The sequence below is a fragment of the Vulpes lagopus genome, chromosome 6, assembly GCF_018345385.1.
Source record: "Vulpes lagopus strain Blue_001 chromosome 6, ASM1834538v1, whole genome shotgun sequence".
NCBI lineage: Eukaryota > Metazoa > Chordata > Mammalia > Carnivora > Canidae > Vulpes > Vulpes lagopus.
This window is the reverse complement of record NC_054829.1, coordinates 63,382,036-63,403,506: the sequence shown is the minus strand read 5'-3', so window position 1 is coordinate 63,403,506 and position 21,471 is coordinate 63,382,036. Positions and strand designations below refer to the sequence as shown.

The 21,471-nt window shown below is 35.1% G+C and overlaps 1 protein-coding gene and 1 pseudogene across 5 annotated transcripts in view; one reads left to right on the top strand and one right to left on the bottom strand.

The window, feature by feature from the left end:
- HECTD1 (HECT domain E3 ubiquitin protein ligase 1) overlaps nt 1-21,471 on the bottom strand; it is a 94,442-nt gene that overhangs the window by 22,314 nt on the left and 50,657 nt on the right. For 3 of the 5 annotated variants that reach the window (XM_041758272.1, XM_041758275.1, XM_041758273.1), the window contains exons 16-26: nt 18,050-18,184; nt 17,127-17,273; nt 16,019-16,113; nt 14,646-14,751; nt 12,157-12,291; nt 11,075-11,214; nt 10,468-10,791; nt 8,454-8,620; nt 8,191-8,367; nt 3,662-4,498; nt 2,743-2,964 (exon numbers count right to left, since the gene is read on the bottom strand). In XM_041758272.1, the coding sequence (XP_041614206.1) occupies nt 2,743-2,964; nt 3,662-4,498; nt 8,191-8,367; nt 8,454-8,620; nt 10,468-10,791; nt 11,075-11,214; nt 12,157-12,291; nt 14,646-14,751; nt 16,019-16,113; nt 17,127-17,273; nt 18,050-18,184 (2,485 nt within the window). The remainder of the gene's footprint in view (nt 1-2,742; nt 2,965-3,661; nt 4,499-8,190; nt 8,368-8,453; nt 8,621-10,467; nt 10,792-11,074; nt 11,215-12,156; nt 12,292-14,645; nt 14,752-16,018; nt 16,114-17,126; nt 17,274-18,049; nt 18,185-21,471) is intronic. The other 2 variants (XM_041758274.1, XM_041758276.1) reach the window with 2 other exon arrangements.
- On the top strand, nt 19,122-19,680 carry LOC121492944 (annotated as a pseudogene).

The following is a 21,471-nucleotide window of genomic DNA, read 5'->3' as shown; positions in this document are numbered from 1 at the left end:
ATCTTCTCTTTATTGAGTGTAAGAACATTTAAATAGCTCCTTATTTCATAGATTTGACCATATCACAGAATCACATCCCTCAAAACCTAACATAGTGAAAGTCCACATATCGAGAAATTATTTTATAAGACAGATGTTACTCTGATCCTTCACAGCAGCACCCTTAAAGAATCCTCCAGTTTTAGAAATGTAAAAAAGGAAATTGCAATAATCTAACAATAGTTTTTAAAAGGCAACTGGTAGCCCTAACTCCTTAATATTCTTTCCCACTAACATACCCACAACCTTTTTAACTATCACATGATCAATAAAGCTGGAAATTAACACGTAACAAATCAGTAGGGAGGGGCAGAGGGGCTCCATGAGAAAAACCAGAGTAGAATACAGCTTATTCAATGAATTTAGATTATTTTGTCATCATCATCATCTTGCTACACACATATTTAACAGACGAGGTAGACACAGAGAAATATAATCATTCTCCTAAAACCACAGAACGCCAGATCCAATTTTTGGCTTGGAATAGGAAAGGACACTTTAGAGAGAAAAAAAAAGAAAATACAGTAAAGTTAGGATTTACATAAAATAGTACTTAAAATACATCTTCAGAAGCACCTGGGTGATTCAGTTGGTTAAGCGTCTGCCTTCAGTTCAGGTCATGATCCCAGGACCCTGGGACTAAACCTCGCAATCAGGCTCCCTGCTCAGCAGGGAGTCTGCCTCTCCCTATCCCTCTGCCATTCCCCCAGCTCACACTCTCTCTCTCTCTCAAATAAATAAAACCTTTAAAAACATATAGATATGTATATATATGTACATACATATATCTTCATATAAATGTTCTTGTATTTGAAATTAACAAATTCAATTTTTAAAAAGAACAGGCAGTGGCATCAAGGATGTATGTATGTATGTATGTATGTATGCATAGTTAAGGATATTCTATAATAATGATGGAAGCACAACGTTTTTGAAAGGCAATTCAGCAATTACTTCTTTTAAAAAATGTACCTTAAGGAAATATACAAAAATATAATTCATAACAATGTTTGTGGTAATGAAAAGGTATAACTTAAATGTCCAAAATGGAGAATTTATTAAATAATGATCACATAGTCAAGCACCGTAGAAATCCATCAAACAATGTGAAGATAATTTCACAATGTACTGAGTGAAAGGAGCTATCTGGGGACGCCTGGGTGGCTCAGTGGTTGAGTGTCTGCCTTGGCCCAGGGCATGAGCTTGGGAGTCCCGGGATTGAGTCCCACATCAGGCTTCCTGCCTGGAACCTGCTTCTCCTCTGCATGTGTCTCTCTCTGCCTCTCTCTGTGTCTCCCATGAATGAATGAATAAATGAATGAATGAATGAATGAATGAATGAATAAATAAATAAAATAAAGGGATCCCTGGGTGGCGCAGCGGTTTGGCACCTGCCTTTGGCCCAGGGTGCAATCCTGGAGACCCGGGATCAAATCCCACGTCGGGCTCCTGGTGCATGGAGCCTGCTTCTCCCTCTGCCTATGTCTCTGCCTCTCTCTCTCTCTCTCTCTCTCTCTCTCTCTCTCTGTGACTATCATAAAAAAATAAAATAATAAAATAAAATAAAATAAAATAAAATAAATAGAAAAGACGAAAAGAAAAAAAAGAAAACAAAGAAAAGGAAAGGAAAGGAAAGGAAAGGAAAGGAAAGGAAAGGAAAGAAAGAAAAGAAAAGAAAAGAAAAGAAAAGAAAAGGAAAAAGAAAAGAAAAGAGAAAGGAGCTATCTGGAAAGATAACTCCTTTTTGGGGAAAGAAGAGGGGCCACACAATGGCCCCTCTTTAATCACCAACGGCCAATAATTTAATCAACTGTGCTTAAGTCATGAAGCCTGTAGGGCTTCCAGCCTGGTAGGGTCCCCAAACTCCAAAAGGACAAACTCCTGTGCTTGGGTCCTTCCAGACCTCACCCTATACATCTCTTCCATTTGGCTGTTTCCAAGTTATATCCTTTTTCTAAGTAAAGGCTAACTAAAATCTAGTAAATAAAATGTTTTCCTGAGTCCTGTGAGCAATTCTAGCAAATTAATTGAACAAGAAGAAAGGGTCATGGAAGCCACCAATTTATAGCCCGTCTGTAACACAGATGACTTTCAATTAGCATCTGAAGGGGTGGGGAGATAGTATCATAGAACTGAGGCCTTTATTTATGGGATGTGACTTTATCTCCAGGTAGTAATAGTGCCATAATTGAGTAACTAAGTTAAACTGTATGACACCCACCTGGTGTCTGAAAACTGCTTGGTGTGGGAAAAATTCACAAATATTTGCCAGTCAGTGGTGCCAGCAGTGAAGCATTCTGTGAATAGTGTTGAGAATATAGAGGACACACGTGGGGAGTGTTTTTCCTCTTACGTTATAGTATACAAAGAATATAACTTTACAAAGCTTATTAATCTCTTACTTACACTTCTATTCTTCTCTGATAAAAGTGTCAAATATCTTTGTTATTAGGATTCTTCCAATAAAATGTCATTAGTGTGCACAGGGTAGAAAAGGAAGACACAAAAGTTCCTACATGTCTGCTTATGATCAGATAATTTAATAGTCCCCCACACGCTGAGCTTTTTCTTCTTATATGAAGATGACGTATCTTTAATAGGAGATGATAATTATTTTCTAATTGACAGTTAAAAACCACACAGCAGGAAAACATGATAAAGCATCACTTTACAAATACCTAAATATTTTAAACTATCACTTACCATACAAGGAATATTCAGCTTCCTGACCTGTGTCACTCTCACTGGAGGTGGATGTGAGGCTAGTAGTTAAAGTATTACTTAAGGACTGACCAACTGATAGGACTGTTGTTGCTGTGGCCACATTGCTGCTGCTAGTCACACTGGATGTTGACATTGTCACTGTTGATGTAGTACCAGGTGTAGTCAGATTGGGGAAACTCTGAGCACCCATAAGAGGAGAAGCTAAAGATAAAAATGAAGCAAATCAGGATGACTGGTGGTGGGATCATATAAACCTAAGAAAAACTAGGTTTTGTATTTAGAGTAAAAGAATGAGATCATCAAACACTAATTATTAAATGGCTAAAAAGCAACAACTTTGGGAACCCAACTGAAATCCAACTAAGAATCCTTGTTTTTATAGCACTATTATTTTTTCAAAAAATTAAGCCCTGCTTTTTTAAAAAGTGAAACAGGCAATGAACTAATTCCCAATGATATTTTCCAAAGGAATTACCCATTAGCTTAAGTGAGAATTAAATACCTTCCAGAAGCTAATATCAATTTAGGACCTAAGGAAAAGTTAAACCAGTGTGATGCTCTGATTTCAGTTGACTATGACAATATTTAATAGTTATCTATTTCCTCATGCAGCTGAACTTAACAATTTATCATAGAAGAGTGGAAAATAGAAGTGTGTTACTGTTTTATCCTTTCCAATTAAGAGGTTCTTTATCATACCTGATTTGAATTCTTAAGAGATCATGATTCTATAGAACTTAATTTCATATTCCTGAAGTGCTAAATCTGATGTAGTTGTATGTAACATGGTTAATGATCTAGTTAAAGACTGCAGCCAGAACCCACTGAACAAGAAACCCTACTTTGCATCCCTCCGAGTGGAAAAACGATTGGGTTCCATAAGGAAAAGCTCACTTACTTGCTGTGCTCATCACATTCCTCCCCAAAGTATTAGTGTTGTTATCACTGCTGCTTCGGCTTAGATTCATGTTGTTCGTGGCATTAGTCCGTGCTATGTTTGCCACTCTCCTTACAAAACTCTCCAAGCTAGATGTTTCTCTTGAGGACAGATTAGGTACACTTGCACTAGAGCTCATAGGGGCCCCAGCAGCCAGCAAAGAACTCACTGACAGTCTGTTACTTGCTGAAGAGCTAAGGGGCCGTTGTGAAGCTGCTTCTTTATTAGTTAACTCAGACACTGAACTAACATCAGGAGAACTAACACTAACAATTCCCATGGATATTGCACTAGACTCCCCAGGAGTGCGAACAGAACTATCGGGGCCTAACTTTCTTTCAGCATTTTCACTTCCCGTTTCCGCTGTTAAGGTGCTGGTGCTTGCACTGGAAGATGACCCTACTTCTGTTTGAGGGACGTTTTCAGCAGATGAAAGAACAACAATTGGTTCATGGACATCAGCTCCTGAAACTATACTGTGTTCCATTACAATTTCTGATCTCCGTTCCGTTTTGGTCGAACCCAAGCTGATGTCGCTGCTACTGGCCACGCTACACACAGAACTGCTGCTTCCTTTTCTACTTGAGGAGCCTGCAGCAGCAGATGTCTTGTCGGGACAGTTGTTTTTCACCAAGCTGCTCCATGATTGCGTTGTGCCTGAAACAGTGGATGAAACAGGTTTGGGTGATGCCACTGTATCAGGGTCGTACCCTGGTGCAAGCTTGAGGTCAAATTTTCCTTCTGCGCCCATACGGTAAGAGTTTGAGCCACCAGCATCCCAGGTGACATCAATCCAGCCTGGAAAGGGACAGGAGTTTGTGAGACCCGGCAGAAAGCAGATAGGAGCGTGTCAGACAGTAGCTCCACAATATGGGATCAGCTTTTCATCAGTGCTGTACTTCTCTGAATTTCTATAGTCATTAAAGGTCTGCCAACTAAAATTAAATTCTTCCTTTTATTTCTCTTATTTCTGAACTGCTTGCTCTGCTGATATTTGAAAACAATGTAAGGGTCGGTCATGTTTACGTCTATCGGGGTATCTTTTGAGGGGAAAAACTATAAAAAGACTGATACAAATGGTGGAATACTACTTCAATTTATCGATGAAATCTAAATAAAAGGTTTTTTTATAATTGCTAAATATGATTGTGGGGTCAAATGCTCTTTTTAGAAAAAAGTTCTGATTTATCATTAATTTTTAAGTTTGGGCTAAATTCTAATAATTGACAAAATATTCATGTATCACTGTACAAATTTTAGGTCACCAGCTCAAATAACACTAAGTTAGCATTTCGGTTGTGTTCTCAAAGTTCAGTGGTTACTTGGTTTTCTTATGATTTACTATATTTGAATAAGCACAGAAAATTCTAACAACAAAAATTTTAAAATACTGCTAAGCTCTTTTATTAGAACCTATAAGCTAAAGCTAATAATGTGCAAAGAACTAATGAACATGATATTCAATGTATATTTACTTGTACTTGTAAAACAATGCTTGTTCTTTTTAAAAAACAATAATTACCTTCCAAAAGCAGTAAAACAAATGGACTATTAAAACAGAAAATAATAAAAATTTTACAATTTTTGTTTAGTGTTATAAGCTAACTACTTCAGGGAAAAACACAACACATAAAAATATATGTAGTTTTAAAAATATAACAAGCCTTACAAAGTTTGAAAGTACTTCACCCATACACACAGGTACTACCATGCATGCGCACAGGTGCACACACACATATAACAAGTTCATATATATTAATGATGAGGCTCAGAGGGGTGTAAGTAATACTGAATTACCTGTATGGATTATCTGCATAGAAGTTCTATGGGAGGAAAACTAATAGCCTCAAAATTACATGATCTGGTTTTAATGAAATGTCAACCGCCCCCATTTATTCCATATGCTGAAATAATTTGTGAAGAACCAACATTTAACTATCTCTTCTACAACATGGAATAGTGTGAATAAAGGAGAAGGTTCAAAAATACACCAATTCCAAATAAAAATAACATTTATCTTGCATTAGTCAGCTCCAAAATACACTGGTAATTTATTTATTTTTTCATAGCAATCATCAAGATCTGTTAACTGTTTTTCTGTTTCACTCAGAAGACAAGATAACAACATGCTTTTTTGGTGACCATTGTTTATCTGAAGTTAAACAAAGTACCCTTCACATAGCAGGCACTCGTATTTGTGGAATACATTAAAAAACAAAAACAAAAAAAACAAAGGGTATTCCCAGTAACACAGATTCTTTAAAAAGGAAAGGTATTTGGGGCACCTGGTGGCTCAGTCAGTTAAGCATATGACTCCTGATTTCATCTCAGGTCATGATCTCAGGGTTGTAAGATCGTGCCTCACATCGGGCTCCATACTGAATGTGGAGCCTGCCCAATATTCTCTCCCTCTCTCTTTGCCCCTCTCTCCACAAAAAGAAATGGGTGGTTCAGGGGTGCCTGCCTGGATGGCTCAGCAGTCAGTGGAGTATGTGATCTTGAGGTTGAGTTCAAGCCCTACATTAGGTATAGAGAGAACTTGATCTTGAGGTTGTGAGTTCAAGCGCCACACTAAGTATAGAGAGAACTTGAAAGTAAAATCTTCAGAAAAATAAAAAGGAAGGAAGGAAGGAAAATAAATGGTTGGTTTAACTATTTGAAAGCTAAGCATTTCCTCTAACATGAAGGTTTTAATAAGAATGGCCACCTTGGTCAGCCGAAACTCTGAACCTCTCCATTAGTCAGATCAAGAAAAATAAGCTTGAGATGCCCATTTGCTTAGGCAATTGCTTCAGCTGACTCCAGCTTGAGAAAAATAAACTGCATTCATATATCCTTAACTAGCCCATACATGTAAAAGCCAAAACAAACAATTTAGGGGAAACAATATTAACTAAGTAAGAAGATGCCTTAAGAACATTTAAAAATCTCTGGGTTGGGACTCCTGGGTGCCTCAGCTGTTGAGCATCTGCAGCTAAGGGTGTGATCCTGGAGTCCCAGGATCAAGTCCCGCATCAGGCTCTTTGCAAGGAGCCTGCTTCTCCTTCTGCCTGTGTCTCTGCCTGTCTCTCTCTCTCTGTCTGTCATGAATAGATAAATACAATCTTTTAAAAAATAAAATAATATAAAATAAAATAAAACCTCTGGGTTGGGCGCCTGGGTGGCTCAGCGGTTGAGCATCTGCCTTTGGCCCAGGGTATGATCCTGGAGTCCCAGGATCGAGTCCCACATCAGACTCCCTGCATGGAGCCGGCTTCTCCCTCTGCCTGTGTGTCTCTGCCTCTTTCTCTCTCTCTCTCTCTCTCTCTCTCTCTGTCTCTCATGAATAAATATAGAAAAGCTTTTAAAAAATGAATAAATAAATAATAAAAAATAAAATCTCTGGGTTGAATGGTATTACTGTCATCTCAACTATTATTGGTTTTTATTAATATTGGTAATTACATATATGCTCATTCACCGTAAACCTGCAGTAATGATGATTTGCAATTAGGGTATAACTATACAGAAGTGCCTTACGGTAGTAAGGTAATATAAGGAATAGAATCTTAAAAACAAGAAAATCAAGAATTTATCAGATAAATAAATGCCTGTAACACATAGAACATGATTATATTAAGATACTAAGTATTAGTCGTTCCTCTATGCACGGTCACTGTTATTATAGCTCTTCAGATATTTGGTATAAGAATATGAACATTTTACTCCTTTTTGTTTTTAATGCCAACCAAAATTCGTAGGAACACACTACTGGCTAGGCAAATTATCCACTAATAAATCAACCTTTTAAGTATTTATAAGAAAAAAATAGACATTTTAAGTTGCTTCTAAGAATCGAAGAGCAATTTATTAAGTGGGAATGAACTTCTCTAAAACCTACAGTATCAAAGGTTTAAAGTAAATTTGACTTAAACAACAACCCTTATCTTATAAAATATCGAAGTTTAAAATCCAAAGAAAAGCTAGTAGACTGAGAAATTATGAACATTGTTTTATACACTATTAATAGACGAAGAGGCTACAATTCTTGTTCTACACTTCATTAAAAGAATACTTATTAAAAATGTTAATGCTTCTTCTTCTACATGACTTACAAGAGAATAAAAAGTAACTTCCTGATTCCTATCATGCCAACAAGAAAAGCGTAAAAAATTAAGGACCACTGAAAACTTAGGAATAGACCAAAAAAAAGCAGTGGAAAATGTCTTTAGAGTATTCAACTTATACTAACTTATTAATCACTTCAAAGTATTAGCAATAAGTTCTAAATCAAAACAGAAATTAAAAATTTCCCTTAATTCTAAGTAAATGATTTTTCCATTTTTTTTTTTTTTTTGATTTTTCCATTTTTAACATAAAATCAATACAGTTCTTCTACACAGTGCTGGGACATTTTTACAATTTGTAAACTATCCCAAAATAACAAAAGAAAAATACTTTGTTATTTAAATACTCCATTTCTACACTACAAATGCTAAGTACCTACTCACCATTATGCAGTTCCCCTGTGACGGTACCTTCTCCCTGTGGGCTGCCATCCTGATCTCGCCACTTCCAATCAAGGCCTCTGATCACACGAGCCCCTGGAACCATGTATTTCAGAACTTGGGAGCGTACTAGACGTCTTTGTCTTCTAAGATTAGCTTCTGCTTCCTTAGCTGCTTTTCCTATAAAGTAGAAATTAGAGAAATATAAACAAGTCACATTTTATAAATAGATTTGTTTTTAAGTTAAAACCCTATCATCTCTTTACCTAGCTGGTCTTCACATACTCCATTTACAGTGCCATAAAGTTCGAATCCAGATAGTGACAGGTAATGGGTTTGCCCACTAGCATTCTTTCCCATCTGTTTAATTCTCACATGTCGCCACCCTTGTTTCTCATCCTTCGGTGGTTCAAGAGGCCAGGTGGCTGTTGATCTGTGAATGTGTTAGGGAAAAAAGGACATAATGTTTTAAAACAGATGAAAAAGATGTTTAAGCTGGCGAAGATTTTTTACATAATAGAGACCAACAGAAAAAAATAAATCGACTTCCACATTCAGTCTGTTACTGAATTCCAGTGTTACATAAGAATCAAGATATCAAAGGACAAAATCAGCCACCAAGAAAATAAGTTAAAAATGAAATGGTTAAATGTACACAACTAATGACTCATAACTTTAAATGATTTATGATTGATAAAATCCAAAGAAATAAAACAAGAAATTTTAAGAACAAGTTTTCTTTTTTTTAAAGATTTTATTTATTTATTCATAGAGACACAGCTAGAGAGAGAGGCAGAGACACAGGCAGAGGGAGAAGCAGGCACCACGCAGGGAGCCTGACGTAGGACTCGATCCCAGGTCCCCAGGATCATGCCCTGGGCTGCAGGCGGCGCTAAACCGTTGCGCCACCGGGGCTGCCCAAGAACAAGTATGTTCTTAAGATGAACAAGGTATTTCAAAATTCTTGCAAAGCTTAAAATGATATATTAAAATATTAAATTTAAAGCCTGAAAATATTATTTACTAATTCTAAGGTTAAGGAGCTCCTTCCATACTCTGTCAAATGCAGAAAGTAATTTAACTCCATGCCCCATATTCCCCTCAAAATGTACCACTGTTCAATTAAAACTCAGGACAACTTGAACATTAAAATAATGATAAAAACAGATTATAACCCATTTAATAGGAAACTCTGATCTTATACTGATATAAATAAATTGAAATTTTGCTGAGGAAATATTTATGTAATTTCAAAGAGTCTCCCCCCACCAAAATGCTTATTAATTACAAACAGGAAAGAAATAACTTTATAGTGGAGAAGCCTGGCAGACACCACTTTATTAAAATAAGTATCAATTATGAGGCTAAAAAAATAAAATAAAAAAATAATAATGAGATTAATTAGAGATGCCTGGGTGGCTTAGCAGCTGAGTGCCTATCGTTGGCTCAGGGTGTGATCCTGGGGTCCCAGGATCAAGTCCCACATCAGGCTTCCTGCATGGAGCCTGCTTCTCCCTCTGTCTGTGTCTCTGCCTCTCTGTCTGTCTCTCTCATGAATAAATAAATAAAAATCTTAATAAAAAAAAAACTCAGTAGAACTAACATTTTTATAAATATAATTCTCTCGGGGCACCTGGGTGGCTCAGTTGGTTGAGCATCAGACTCTTGGTTTCAGTTATCTTGGGGCCTGGGATCAGCAGCGTTGAGCTCTACATGAAGTACTGACTACTCCCTGTCCCACCCCCCTTGCACCTCCTGCATGCATGCTCTCCCTCTCTCAGGTAAATAAATAAAAATTTTAAAAAGGAATATAACACTTTGTTTTTTTAAAAAAATATGGTCAATATATAAAATTTAGAAAAAGAGACATATTAAAATAAAAATTGGAAGTTTAACCAAAATTCTATAACCAGCAATAGCTACCACTAATTCGTAGAATATACACATATATCTTATGCAAATATAGAGTTTAGAAAAAACTAATCCCATTTTCTGTGTTTTTATTAGCATCCTATAGATACATATAACTATATATTAATTTCTTTTTAAACAGGCTCAGTGTTCTACTGTTATATCTAAAGCTGTTAAAAGTTTTGATAAAATTATTTCAAAGTTTTAATACTCATAGTATCAAGTGACATTTTTAAAAAGAAAATCTTGCTTCAATATTTCACAAAAAAAAAAAAAAAAGAGAGAGAGAGAGAGCTCTAAGGGCATACAGTTATAAAAATAAACAAGCCTTTACTGAGTTTTTCAATTTGCAAAGACTCCTCAACTAACCCTGGTTCATTGAGACTGCAGTCATCAACATGCGTATACAAAGAAGTCCAGTTCTGTCCATCTTTGGATACCTGGAAAACCCAATTTCTCAGTGCAGACCTTCCATAACCACGAGCATGACGAAGTGTATATGCTGACGGTATCACCCAGAGACCCAGATCTATGGCAAACCAAGCATTCTTATCATCATTGCTATGACAATTTAAAGCTGAATTATCACGACTTAGTATGTCTTCTAAACGGCCATAAGGCAGATTTCTTCCTTCTGAAGATGTAACTACTACAAGTCCATAAGCAGCTGGATTTACCCATTCATATGCAGTCCTAAATAAAAGAAAAAAAATCAGCAGTTCACACTATTAAAATAACTGTATTTATTTATAGTAGCTCTTTTCCATATAAAACTGTATTAATTTTTTAAATCCTAAAATTGACAATTTAGATATTCTTTTCTTCATAAAAAGTATCTCAGTCTTATTTTCAAACTGTAAGACAAAATTCCTTACACTGTAAGATACTCAGAGTGGTTAATAATTTTATTCTTAACTACCTGAAATTCTTTTTTCCAGATGAATGTTTTCACTCTACATTAAACAGCATGACTTACTTGGCATTCGTCCCAATCCAGTAAATGATTCCATTTTCATCAAAATCATGCTGGTGTCGAAATATAAAATTTTGGCCTTCTCTTAATTTTCGAACAAAAACAAATGAAGATCGGTCAAAATCATACCACTGCTTTGCTACCTACACCAAAGAAAATACAGAAGACACCTTAATAATGCTATTTTCAAACGCACTGCCCACTTTTTCCTATCCCTTTAATGTGACTTATTTTAAGAGTTGATTTACTTACAAGAGAAAGAAAGAGTACATGAGGGTGGAGGGAGAAAGGGAGAGGAAGAAACAGGCTCCCCACTGAGTGGGAGCCTAATTCGGGGCTCAATCCTGGGACCTTGACATCAAGACCTGAGCTGAAGGCAGAGGCCAATTGAGCCACCCAGGTGCCCCAATGTGACTTATTTTGTCACAATAAAAACTCATTAGAGAATATTTGGGGAAAAATCTCATGGTGGTTTCCATGTTCAGTGAGGAGTCTGCTTGAGATTATCTCTCTCCCTCCCCCTTTGACCCTCCCTCCCACCTTATATGTGCTCTCTCTCAAACAAATAAATAGATAAATCTTAAAAAAAAAAAATATTTGGGGAAAAAACAGAAAAACACAAATTTCTACAACCAAAAAACCCCACTACTAGTATCATAAAGTATTTCTTTACTCCATAATTTCAACAGACAGGCTGAAACAACATTTGATCATATCATACCTAAATTTTTCCCCTTACCAGTCATTATACACTTTATTATTTTTTTTTATTATACACTTTAATAGCTATATAATATTCAAATTAATGGACATAAGTATTAGCTTGATATTCCTTTATTGACTGTCATTAGGATTTTGTTCACTATTTTAGTATTACAAATGACTAATAAATGTTTATGAAGAAACCATTTATAATATATAAAGATTTAGAGTCCAAAAAAAGGAATTACATGGTCAAAGGGGGTATTACTATAACTCTCTGTACATATTTCTGCAAGTACTTTTATTTTTTCTCAAGTACCTTTCTAATGGATTAAACCATTGCACAGAATGCCTATTTCACCCTGGCCTTGCCAGAAACTCACCATTTTTAAGAGATATTGTTCCAGAGATTCAACTGTAGCTAAGGGTTCCATCTTCAACATCCTGCCAGTCCTGTCTATCAATGCAGTTTCACCAGGTGCACGTTCCAACCGAAATCTTAATCTTCTAGTGAGTATCTGAGCAAAAATGATAAAACTGCTTCAGAAAGCACCTTGGTTTTTCTCTTAGAATTGTTAAACTGAGAAGTGTTCTCAATAGTAATTGAGAATTATAAGTATAACCACAGAAGGATCAATGTCTATTAATTTTTTTTAAAAAAGGACCACTGAACAAGTGATACTGGTTTTCAAGAAAGAAACAGTGCTAACAACATACTTAGAATTTCTATAAACAACTTCAAATATACATGGTTTAAAGAAATCATAAAACACTAACGGAAGTATTGCATTGCTTAAAAGTTGCAATTTTCCAGGTAAAGTTATGAAAAGTAGCAAATTATTTAGCTAATTTATTCCAATAAAGATAGAATATATTAAAACATCTATGGCTGATAAACTTTTTTTTAAGGTAAGCTTTACATAAACCCAATGTGGAGCTCAAACTCAACTCTAAGATCAAGAGTCGCATGCTCTACAAATGCACCCCTATGGCTAATCAACTTTTAAAAATACAAAATAGCCCCCAATCCAATACAGTTTTGAAGCAAGTATGAAACTAGCAATTTTATGTAGTTTCAACGCTGTTTAAATCTTCACTAATTCCTATAGATACATAATTAAATACTTAACATGGGCATGTGGACAGCAATTTAGATTGCAAAATTACCAGAGGACACGTTACCAGCCTTCCTATCATTTTTTGTTACACAGTCTCTTAAAATGGTCAGTGAATAATAAAAGATGTTGGTGCTCCTAGGACTGTATAAGCAAGGAATTTTCCAGTCTTTGAGACTTATCTCTGCCTCCTTTATTTATCAAGGACAAAGCCCTGGGGTGCCTAGGTAGCTCAGTCCCTTAAGCTTCTGCCTTTGCCTCAGGTCATGATCCCAGGGTCCTGAGATCAAGCCCTGCACTGGCCTCCTTTATCAGTGGGAAGTCTGTTTCTCCTTCTCCTTGCTTGTGCTCTCTCTCTTTCTCCCTCTCAAATAAATAAGTAAAATCTTGAAAAGAAAAAAAAAAAAAAGGATAACTTTAAAAAGGATATACGAGGGCTCCTGGCTGGCTCAGTCAGTACAGCATATGACTCTTGATCTCTGGGTTGTAATTTGGAGCCCCTGTTGGGTGTGATGATTACTTAAAAAATAAAATCTTTTAAAAAGGGAGGGAGATGTGCCAAAATGCCCTTTGCTCCTCTTTATTATTTTACCTAAAATCCAACACAAAGTAGACCTCAGCATCATGTTAAATATGATTCCATGTCAGGTATGCTAACATATTTTAACTACCTGGACAAGTTCTCTCCTCTGGGAATCTAGTGGCTTTGGCTAAGATTACTGGATTCTTGGGGGGTATGGCAAAATTTTGGGGGGTATGACAAGATTTTTGTCTTGAGTAACCATTGTTTTGGCAAATACAGATTCTTAGTCACTTATTAAGGGCTCTATTTTTTAAAAATATTTTATTTAAATTCAATTTGCCAACATAACACCAAGTGCTTATCCCATCAAGAATTAAAGGCTCTATTTAAAAGAAATGATTCCATGCAGAGCAAGCAGGATAGACTGAATAAAGGCAAGATTTAGGTGAAATGACATGTAAGGAATACTAAAGTAACCTACAAAAAGATATAATAAAGATCTGGGTTGGGATATTCATACAAAGAGTATTTGTTCTATCTATTCATATCTGGATACCAGCTGCTAACACAAGAATAGATGAATAAATGAGTATGAATGTAAACCAAAAAACATTTAGGAGAAAAACAAGCTTTTTATAAAACTCATAACAGATTTCCTAAAGAATCAATAGGAACAGCTAAGAAAGGCCACCTGGCTTTAACAAATGACATTAAGAAAGCAAGGTAAATGACTGGGTGATGGGCACTGAGGGGGGGGGCACTTGGTGGGATGAGCACTGGGTGTTATGCTATGTTGGCAAATTGAACTCCAATAAAAAAAAAAAAAAAAAAGAAAAAAAGGGAAAAAATGTCCTTAAAATATTTTCATACTTTTTCATCTATTAATACACATATGGATGAAAGGACTTAACTTGTAACTCTAGAACAAAAGGACCCCATTTCTTTTCCTGTCTTTTCCACTATTAAGACCTCTTTTTCTACTTACCATCAGCCAAATATGATTTATTACATTTACTGAAAATCCACAGCAATTTGATTATATAAAAAAATTAAAATATTAATAATTCAAGAGTCATTAAAAAACAATCAAATGGCATTAGGTTTATAGTCTTTAATGTGTAAGCATAATTGTTATTACTACAATATGAAACAAGGTTTTTCTTTTCTTAAGAAAAGTAAAAGACTTCTCCTAAATGTATTCAGCAATAGTAGCAACTGCATTTTTCATGGTTACCTGCAAGTTATATGTGGATCCAGGTGTGTCATACAAATGAAGAGGTAGGCGTTCAATGGACTCTAGTACAGCTATTAATTTCCGAATTAATGCAACTGCTGGTCGACTACAAAGAAAAAAATAATTGTTCAGAGCGTTTATATAATTTCATAACCAAGTTAATACAGAAACTGAATTAACTAACATCACAGGTTGGGTACAACTCCTACTTTCTTTAACTTACTATATACCCATAAAATATAGTAACTCATTTATTTATTTTATTTTATTTTTTTAATTAATTAATTTATTTATGATAGTCACAGAGAGAGAGAGAGAGAGAGAGAGGCAGAGGGAGAAGCAGGCTGCATGCACCGGGAGCCCGACGCGGGACCCGATCCCAGGTCTCCAGGATCGTGCCCCGGGCCAAAGGCAGGCGCCAAACCGCTGCGCCACCCAGGGATCCCCTATAGTAACTCATTTAAAACAGTATCCCAAATTAATGAAATCAATTTCATTTATTTTAAAACCTCAGTCACATTCAAAAGTAAATAGTAAAATAAACCTTCATCAACCCAAGACCCAGCTTCAACAATTATCTACTAATGACTAATTGATTTCTATCTGTATCCCTAACCCATTTCTCTCTGTCCAATATATTTTGAATATCAGAGAGCATATCATTTCATCCAGAAATATTTTGAATATGTATCTCTACAAAAAAAGAATTCTTAAAATACAAAACTCTTATCATTATTACACCTAAAAATGAATTAACAATTTGTAATTCATCAATAATAAATTTTATTACCCAATATCACCAAATAGTTAATCAGTGTTCAAATCTCCACTTCTGTATTAAATAGGTATCTAATTTTAATGTTTTTAAGTGTAGTTGATATACAGTGTTAAATTAGTTTTAGATATACAACAAAATATCTAATTTAAGTGGTCAGCTGCATTCATAACAGACATGTAATTTTTCTTTTATTCCATTAGACTTAAAAATTCTTCAAAAAAGGCCTTTAGGGGCCCCGGGGTGGCTCAGTTGGGTAAGTGTCTGCCTTTGGCTCAGGTCATGATTGACCTGACATCATGGGATCGAACCCAACATCAGGCTCCCTACTCAGCAGGAGAGTCTACTTCTCTTTCTCCCTCTGCCCCTGCTCATGTGTTCTCTCCCACTCAATCACTCTCTCTCTCAAATAAGTATTTACAAATAAAATGCTTTAAAAATCTTTTCCATTATTATACATTTAAAATACAAAGCTAATTTTTTACTTAATTACAGAGTTCCTATTTTGAGTGGAAGCACTGTATTAGACTATTTTAAAGGAAGTATAACAACTTTCAAACACTGCAAACATCAAATTAAAAGAAAATTAGTGATTTACCTTTCATCATCTTCATTTTCACTAAAAGCTGTTTTAAAAACATTTATTCTTTCTACCAGTTGACTACAATCTTGTTTCATATCTAAATCCATGCTCTAAAAAATAAAAATAAAAATAAAAATAAATCCATGCTCTAAAAAAAATTAAAAAGGTACAAAAAATATCTTAAGGCTGTTATCAAAATATATCAAAAACACACATTACAAAGATAAATGTTAACATATTATTACAAAGTTATCAACATAATCTAAGTGAAATCATTATTCTCTTTCAATTAAAATTCTTTTTAGTACTATATAACTAGTAGATCACAGCTAATATACAGATTTTTTTTTAATATAATGGGGTAGCAATTACACGGCTAAATCAGCTCCTCTCGAAGTATAGTATGCAAGATGATTTCGGATTATTTACAAATGAACATTTTTCATTTAACATTTTAATAAGTGGAAATTATACAAGTGGTAAGATTAATGAAGGGATTATACAACGTAAAGAAGTTAAAGAGAATTTTAAGAGTGTATTACTACATATACTAATTAAGACCAAAAATTAAACTGGGAAGTAGAACTAAGAAAACTTTCACTTTTTATTCTTTTGTTAGAATTTGTTATAAGTATGTTTCATTAAAATAAAGAGATTTTTATCACAATAAAGAGATATTAAAGGTAGACTAAGTTGAAGAGAAATATAAGGTTATTAGCAAATACTTGTCAAATAGCTACAGTAACTTCCAAAACAGTTATGGCTCATAAATCAATTTTAGGCAAATAAATTAAGTACTACAAATTAACTTCATTTTATGAAGAATTCAGAGCAGTGACTAATGTTAAAACTTAGACTAAAGTAAGTATTTTGTCAAACAAAATCCAGAATGAATTATAATTGGGAAACTCAAAAATATAAACACACTCAATTATTGTATTCAACTGGCTCAAACTAATGATACCATATAAAGGATAGAAAAATTATAAATATTAACATTTATTAACTTGATTTTTAAATATTTCTTGATAAAACAAAGTAAATACTGCTTTGCCAAAAGTGTAGTACAAATAACTGTCAAAACTACTTACATAATCTGTTCTGTACTACTTCAGAAACTTACATTGTTTAAGACAGTAAGAAGTGCTTGCACCAATCCACTACTGCACATTTCATATGGTGAAATTGTGTTTTCATCCTTCAAAAGTACAATTAGATTTTCTAAGGCTGTCTTCATTAAATCTCTCCATGTGTTCTCACTCTCAATACACTAAAAGAAAAGAAAAATTTTAATGAAGACAAAAATAACAAAAAAATAAACAGGTCTTAATATACTTAATTTATCACATCAATTACCAAGATAATAAATTGGATATTAAATAAGAATAAGAGATTCAAATTATTAATGTAAATTCTATCTTTACTAGGGTCAGAAAAAAATTTTTTTTTAGAGAAGGAAGAGGTAGGGAGAGTCAGAAAGGGAAAGAGAGACTCTTAAGCAGGCTCAGTGCTGAGCACAGAGCCCAACACAGGGTTTAATCTCACAGCCCTGAGATCATAAGCTGAGCCAAAATCAAGTCGGGATGTATAACCGACTGAGTCACCCAGGGACCCTGTGCACAAAACATTTTGTAAGGAAAAATTCTAAGTATTTTAGGCTTTACGGGCTATATGGCCTCTGTCTGACTTACTCAACTCTGTCTTATAACCATGCCACCAAATGCCACCAAAGCAGTTACAGACAATATGGAAAAGAGTGAGCATGGCTATGAGCAATAAAACTACTTTTGGACACAGTCATTACATTTTCATGTAATTTTCATGTATCAGAAAATACTACTCTTACCTATGATTTGTTTTCAATCATTTAAAAATTTAAAAACCATTCCTACCTCACAAAGCCATATAAAAATAGGTGGCAGGCCTAATTTAGCCCATAGGTGATAATTTGCTGACCCCTCATCAATACCCAAAATATAAAGGATAAAGGGGGAAAAACTAAACTGAGATCAATGTGTCATAAAATCTAGAGGCTGAATAACATACTTGTCTATTTGTATGAAGTTCCCAAGATGACTCTAACTGAGTTGCTATGTTTCTGAGTGTTACCACTACTCCACGAGGCATGCTTTCAACAGCTTTAAAGTGGTCATCATATAAATCTCGAGCCATAGTTCGTACCTGCAAAATTAAAATTGCAAATATGAATTTTCACAATTAATACTTGTAACAAATCTTTTACCTACATAGACATGTGCAACTTTTAAAATTAAGATTTTTGGGAAGCCTCGGTGGGCCCAGTGGTTTAGTGCCACGTTCAGCCTAGGGCGTGATCCTGGAGACCCAGAATCGAGTCCCACGTCAGGCTCCCTGCATGGAGCCTGCTTTTCCCTCTGGCTCTGGCTCTGCCTCTCTCTCTCTCTCTCGGTCTCTCATGAATAAATAAATAAAATATTAAAAAAAAAAAAGATTAAGATTTTTGTGCCATTAGCAACTTCCAAAAAAATGTTACTACTTCTACTCATATACGTCAAAAGGTTCTAACAGCTGGAAAAATACTCTAGCACATTTAAGCAATATCAAATAAAAGAACTCATAATCTTAATTTTTGGTATATTTATACCTTGTATTCACATGCCAAAGAGGAGCTTAATTCATTTAAATCCACTTTAACAACATGTAAAAGTTAACTTCTTTTTTTTTAATAAAAGTAACCTAATTACAGTAAATGAATTAGAAAATATAAATAAAAAAAATAAGCAACCTGTAATTCAATCAACTACAGTGGAACCTTTTTAACTTAAAAACCTAACTGGCAGGATCCCTGGGTGGCGCAGCGGTTTGGTGCCTGCCTTTGGCCCAGGGCGCGATCCTGGAGACCCGGAATCGAGTCCCACATCGGGCTCCCAGTGCATGGAGCCTGCTTCTCCCTCTTCCTGTGTCTCTGCCTCTCTCTCTCTCTCACTGTGTGCCTATCATAAATAAAAAAAAAAAAAAAAAAAAAAAAAAAAAAAAAAACCTAACTGGCTTTTATTCAATGATCCCTGAATTAGGCAGCTTTCCATCTAGTAAACAGAAAGGAACTCACCTAGACTTTAATCTTTTTAACATTCTGGGGTGTACGTTAAGTTTTATTCTTTCTTCTATGTATATCATTCACACAAAGTATATAAGACACTATATATATTTACATATTTAATCATAAGGAAGAATGACTACAGTTAGTTTGGGCACTAGTCACCTCTCATTTAAATTAATGTTATTTCAGCTTTTATGCCACTTGAACCATGGAGGAACAGCAGCCATGGCTCTGCGCTATCCCACCACCGTGGCCTTCAACAAGGAACACAAGGTGACTATGAACATGAGTGAACCAAGGAATAGCCATTGCCATGGGCACCTCACCAAGCACACCAAGTTTGTGCAGGACATGATCTGAGAGATATGCAGCTTTGCCTCATTACCAGCAGCATGCCATGGAGCTACTCAAGGTCTCAAAGGACAAATGTACCCCCAAGTTCATCAAGGAAAGAGTGGGGACACCCATGTGTGCCAAGAGGAAGACAGCAGAGCTGAACAGTGTCCTCGCAGCCATGAGGAAAGTAGCAACCAAGAAGAACTGAACCTCTCCCACTCTGTACATAAGAAAGCCTTTTTGGAACTTGAAAAAAAATGAAAATAAAGATAAAATTTATTTATTTATTTATTTTTTTTTTATGATAGTCACAGAGATAGAGAGAGAGAGAGGCAGAGACACAAGCGGAGGAAGAAGCAGGCTCCACGCACCGGGAGCCCGATGTGGGATTCGATCCCGGGTCTCCAGGATCGTGCCCTGGGCCAAAGGCAGGCGCCAAACCGCTGCGCCACCCAGGGATCCCCTAAAGATAAAATTTAAATTAATGTATCCCAGGCTTGGGTCTGACAAAATCTAGTACATACAGTCTTTAAAATTATTTGCTTAAAAAGTCTAAATTTAGGACTTATATAATTTCATTTAATCACAAACTAACCTAGCATAACTCTAATAGAAAAAAAGAATTCACTCCTGAAATGACTTAATAGTACTTTTTCATTCCATTTTGCTATGCTTTTCAGAATCAAGAGGAAAGTAAGCTCTGAATATTAGACAACACTTAAGAAACTATGCATTTATGAAATAGTATTAATAAATTAAAATGAAGGTTAAAATTAATAAAATTATTTTTACCTAAAATCAGTTATTTTGATATGTACTACTTTCATCCCCAAAGAAAAGCCACATTGTCAATGAGTTACTACTGACTTTAAGAAACGGAATCAATAATCACGTATTTTTTAAGAATATGAAAATATAGGACTGAGACTATATTCTCCTTGATTTACTTTACTTCTTACTCTTCTTCTGTATTGTGAAGTTTCAGTTCCCTTTGAATTTGGTTGGTTAATACAATCTATCAGGAATTACAAGAAATTTCTGAGATCGCTCAGTGGGAAGTTTATAAAAAATTACAGCTGCTCATTATTTGAGAATTCTATATTTGCGAATTCAACTACTCACTAGTATTTATTTGAAATCCCCAAATCAATACTTGCAGTGCTTTCATAGTCACTTGTGGACATTCACAGTGCAACAGAAACTTAGGAGCTGCCTCATGTGCATGTTCTCATGTAAGGTCAAACAAGGTGAATGCTGTCTTCAAACAAATGTCATACTTGTGTTAGCTCTCTATAAACAAATGTCCTTTCCACACTCTATTTTGCGTTATGCATTTTTTAACATTTTTTGTGGTTTTGTTGATGCTTGCATTGTTTAAAATGGCCAAGAAAATTAGTACTAAAGTGCTGTCCAGTGTTCCTAAGCACGAGAAGAAGGACATGTGTGTTAGGAAAGCTTCATTCAGGCATGATAGTGCTACTGGCCAAAGTCCAGTGTTAACAAATCAATAATACACATTAAACATGATGTCTTTAAACAGAAAGATACGGAAGATTATGAACGGATCAGTTACAAAAATGTGACCAGAGCCTCAAATGAACCTAACCCTGTATTTCCTTTAAGAGCAATGGGTGGTTCAGTGTTCACGGAAGCTTTACATAATACAACTACTGTGAATAATGAAAATGGACTGTATTTAGTTCAAATTCCTTTTAACACATAATGGCTATCTTCAACTGAGATAGTTCTTCCTCAAATGCCCGTAAGATACCATGAATTAGAAAGCACTTTTGACCTCACATTCTTTTTAAAAACAAAGAAGCAATCATGAAATAATAAATATAACTACAGAGGTAGTTTATTTATTTAGATATATTTATAAAAATAATTTATTTATTTAAATATTTTTTTCCCAAGGTCTAGCAACTGGAAATATTTTGAAGATGGCACAACACATTAACAAATAGAAATGAAAACATAAACATGTTATATATAACTGCCCCCAAATAAAGTCTACTACTACTGTTTCTAAGGCTAAAGCATAAAAAACACA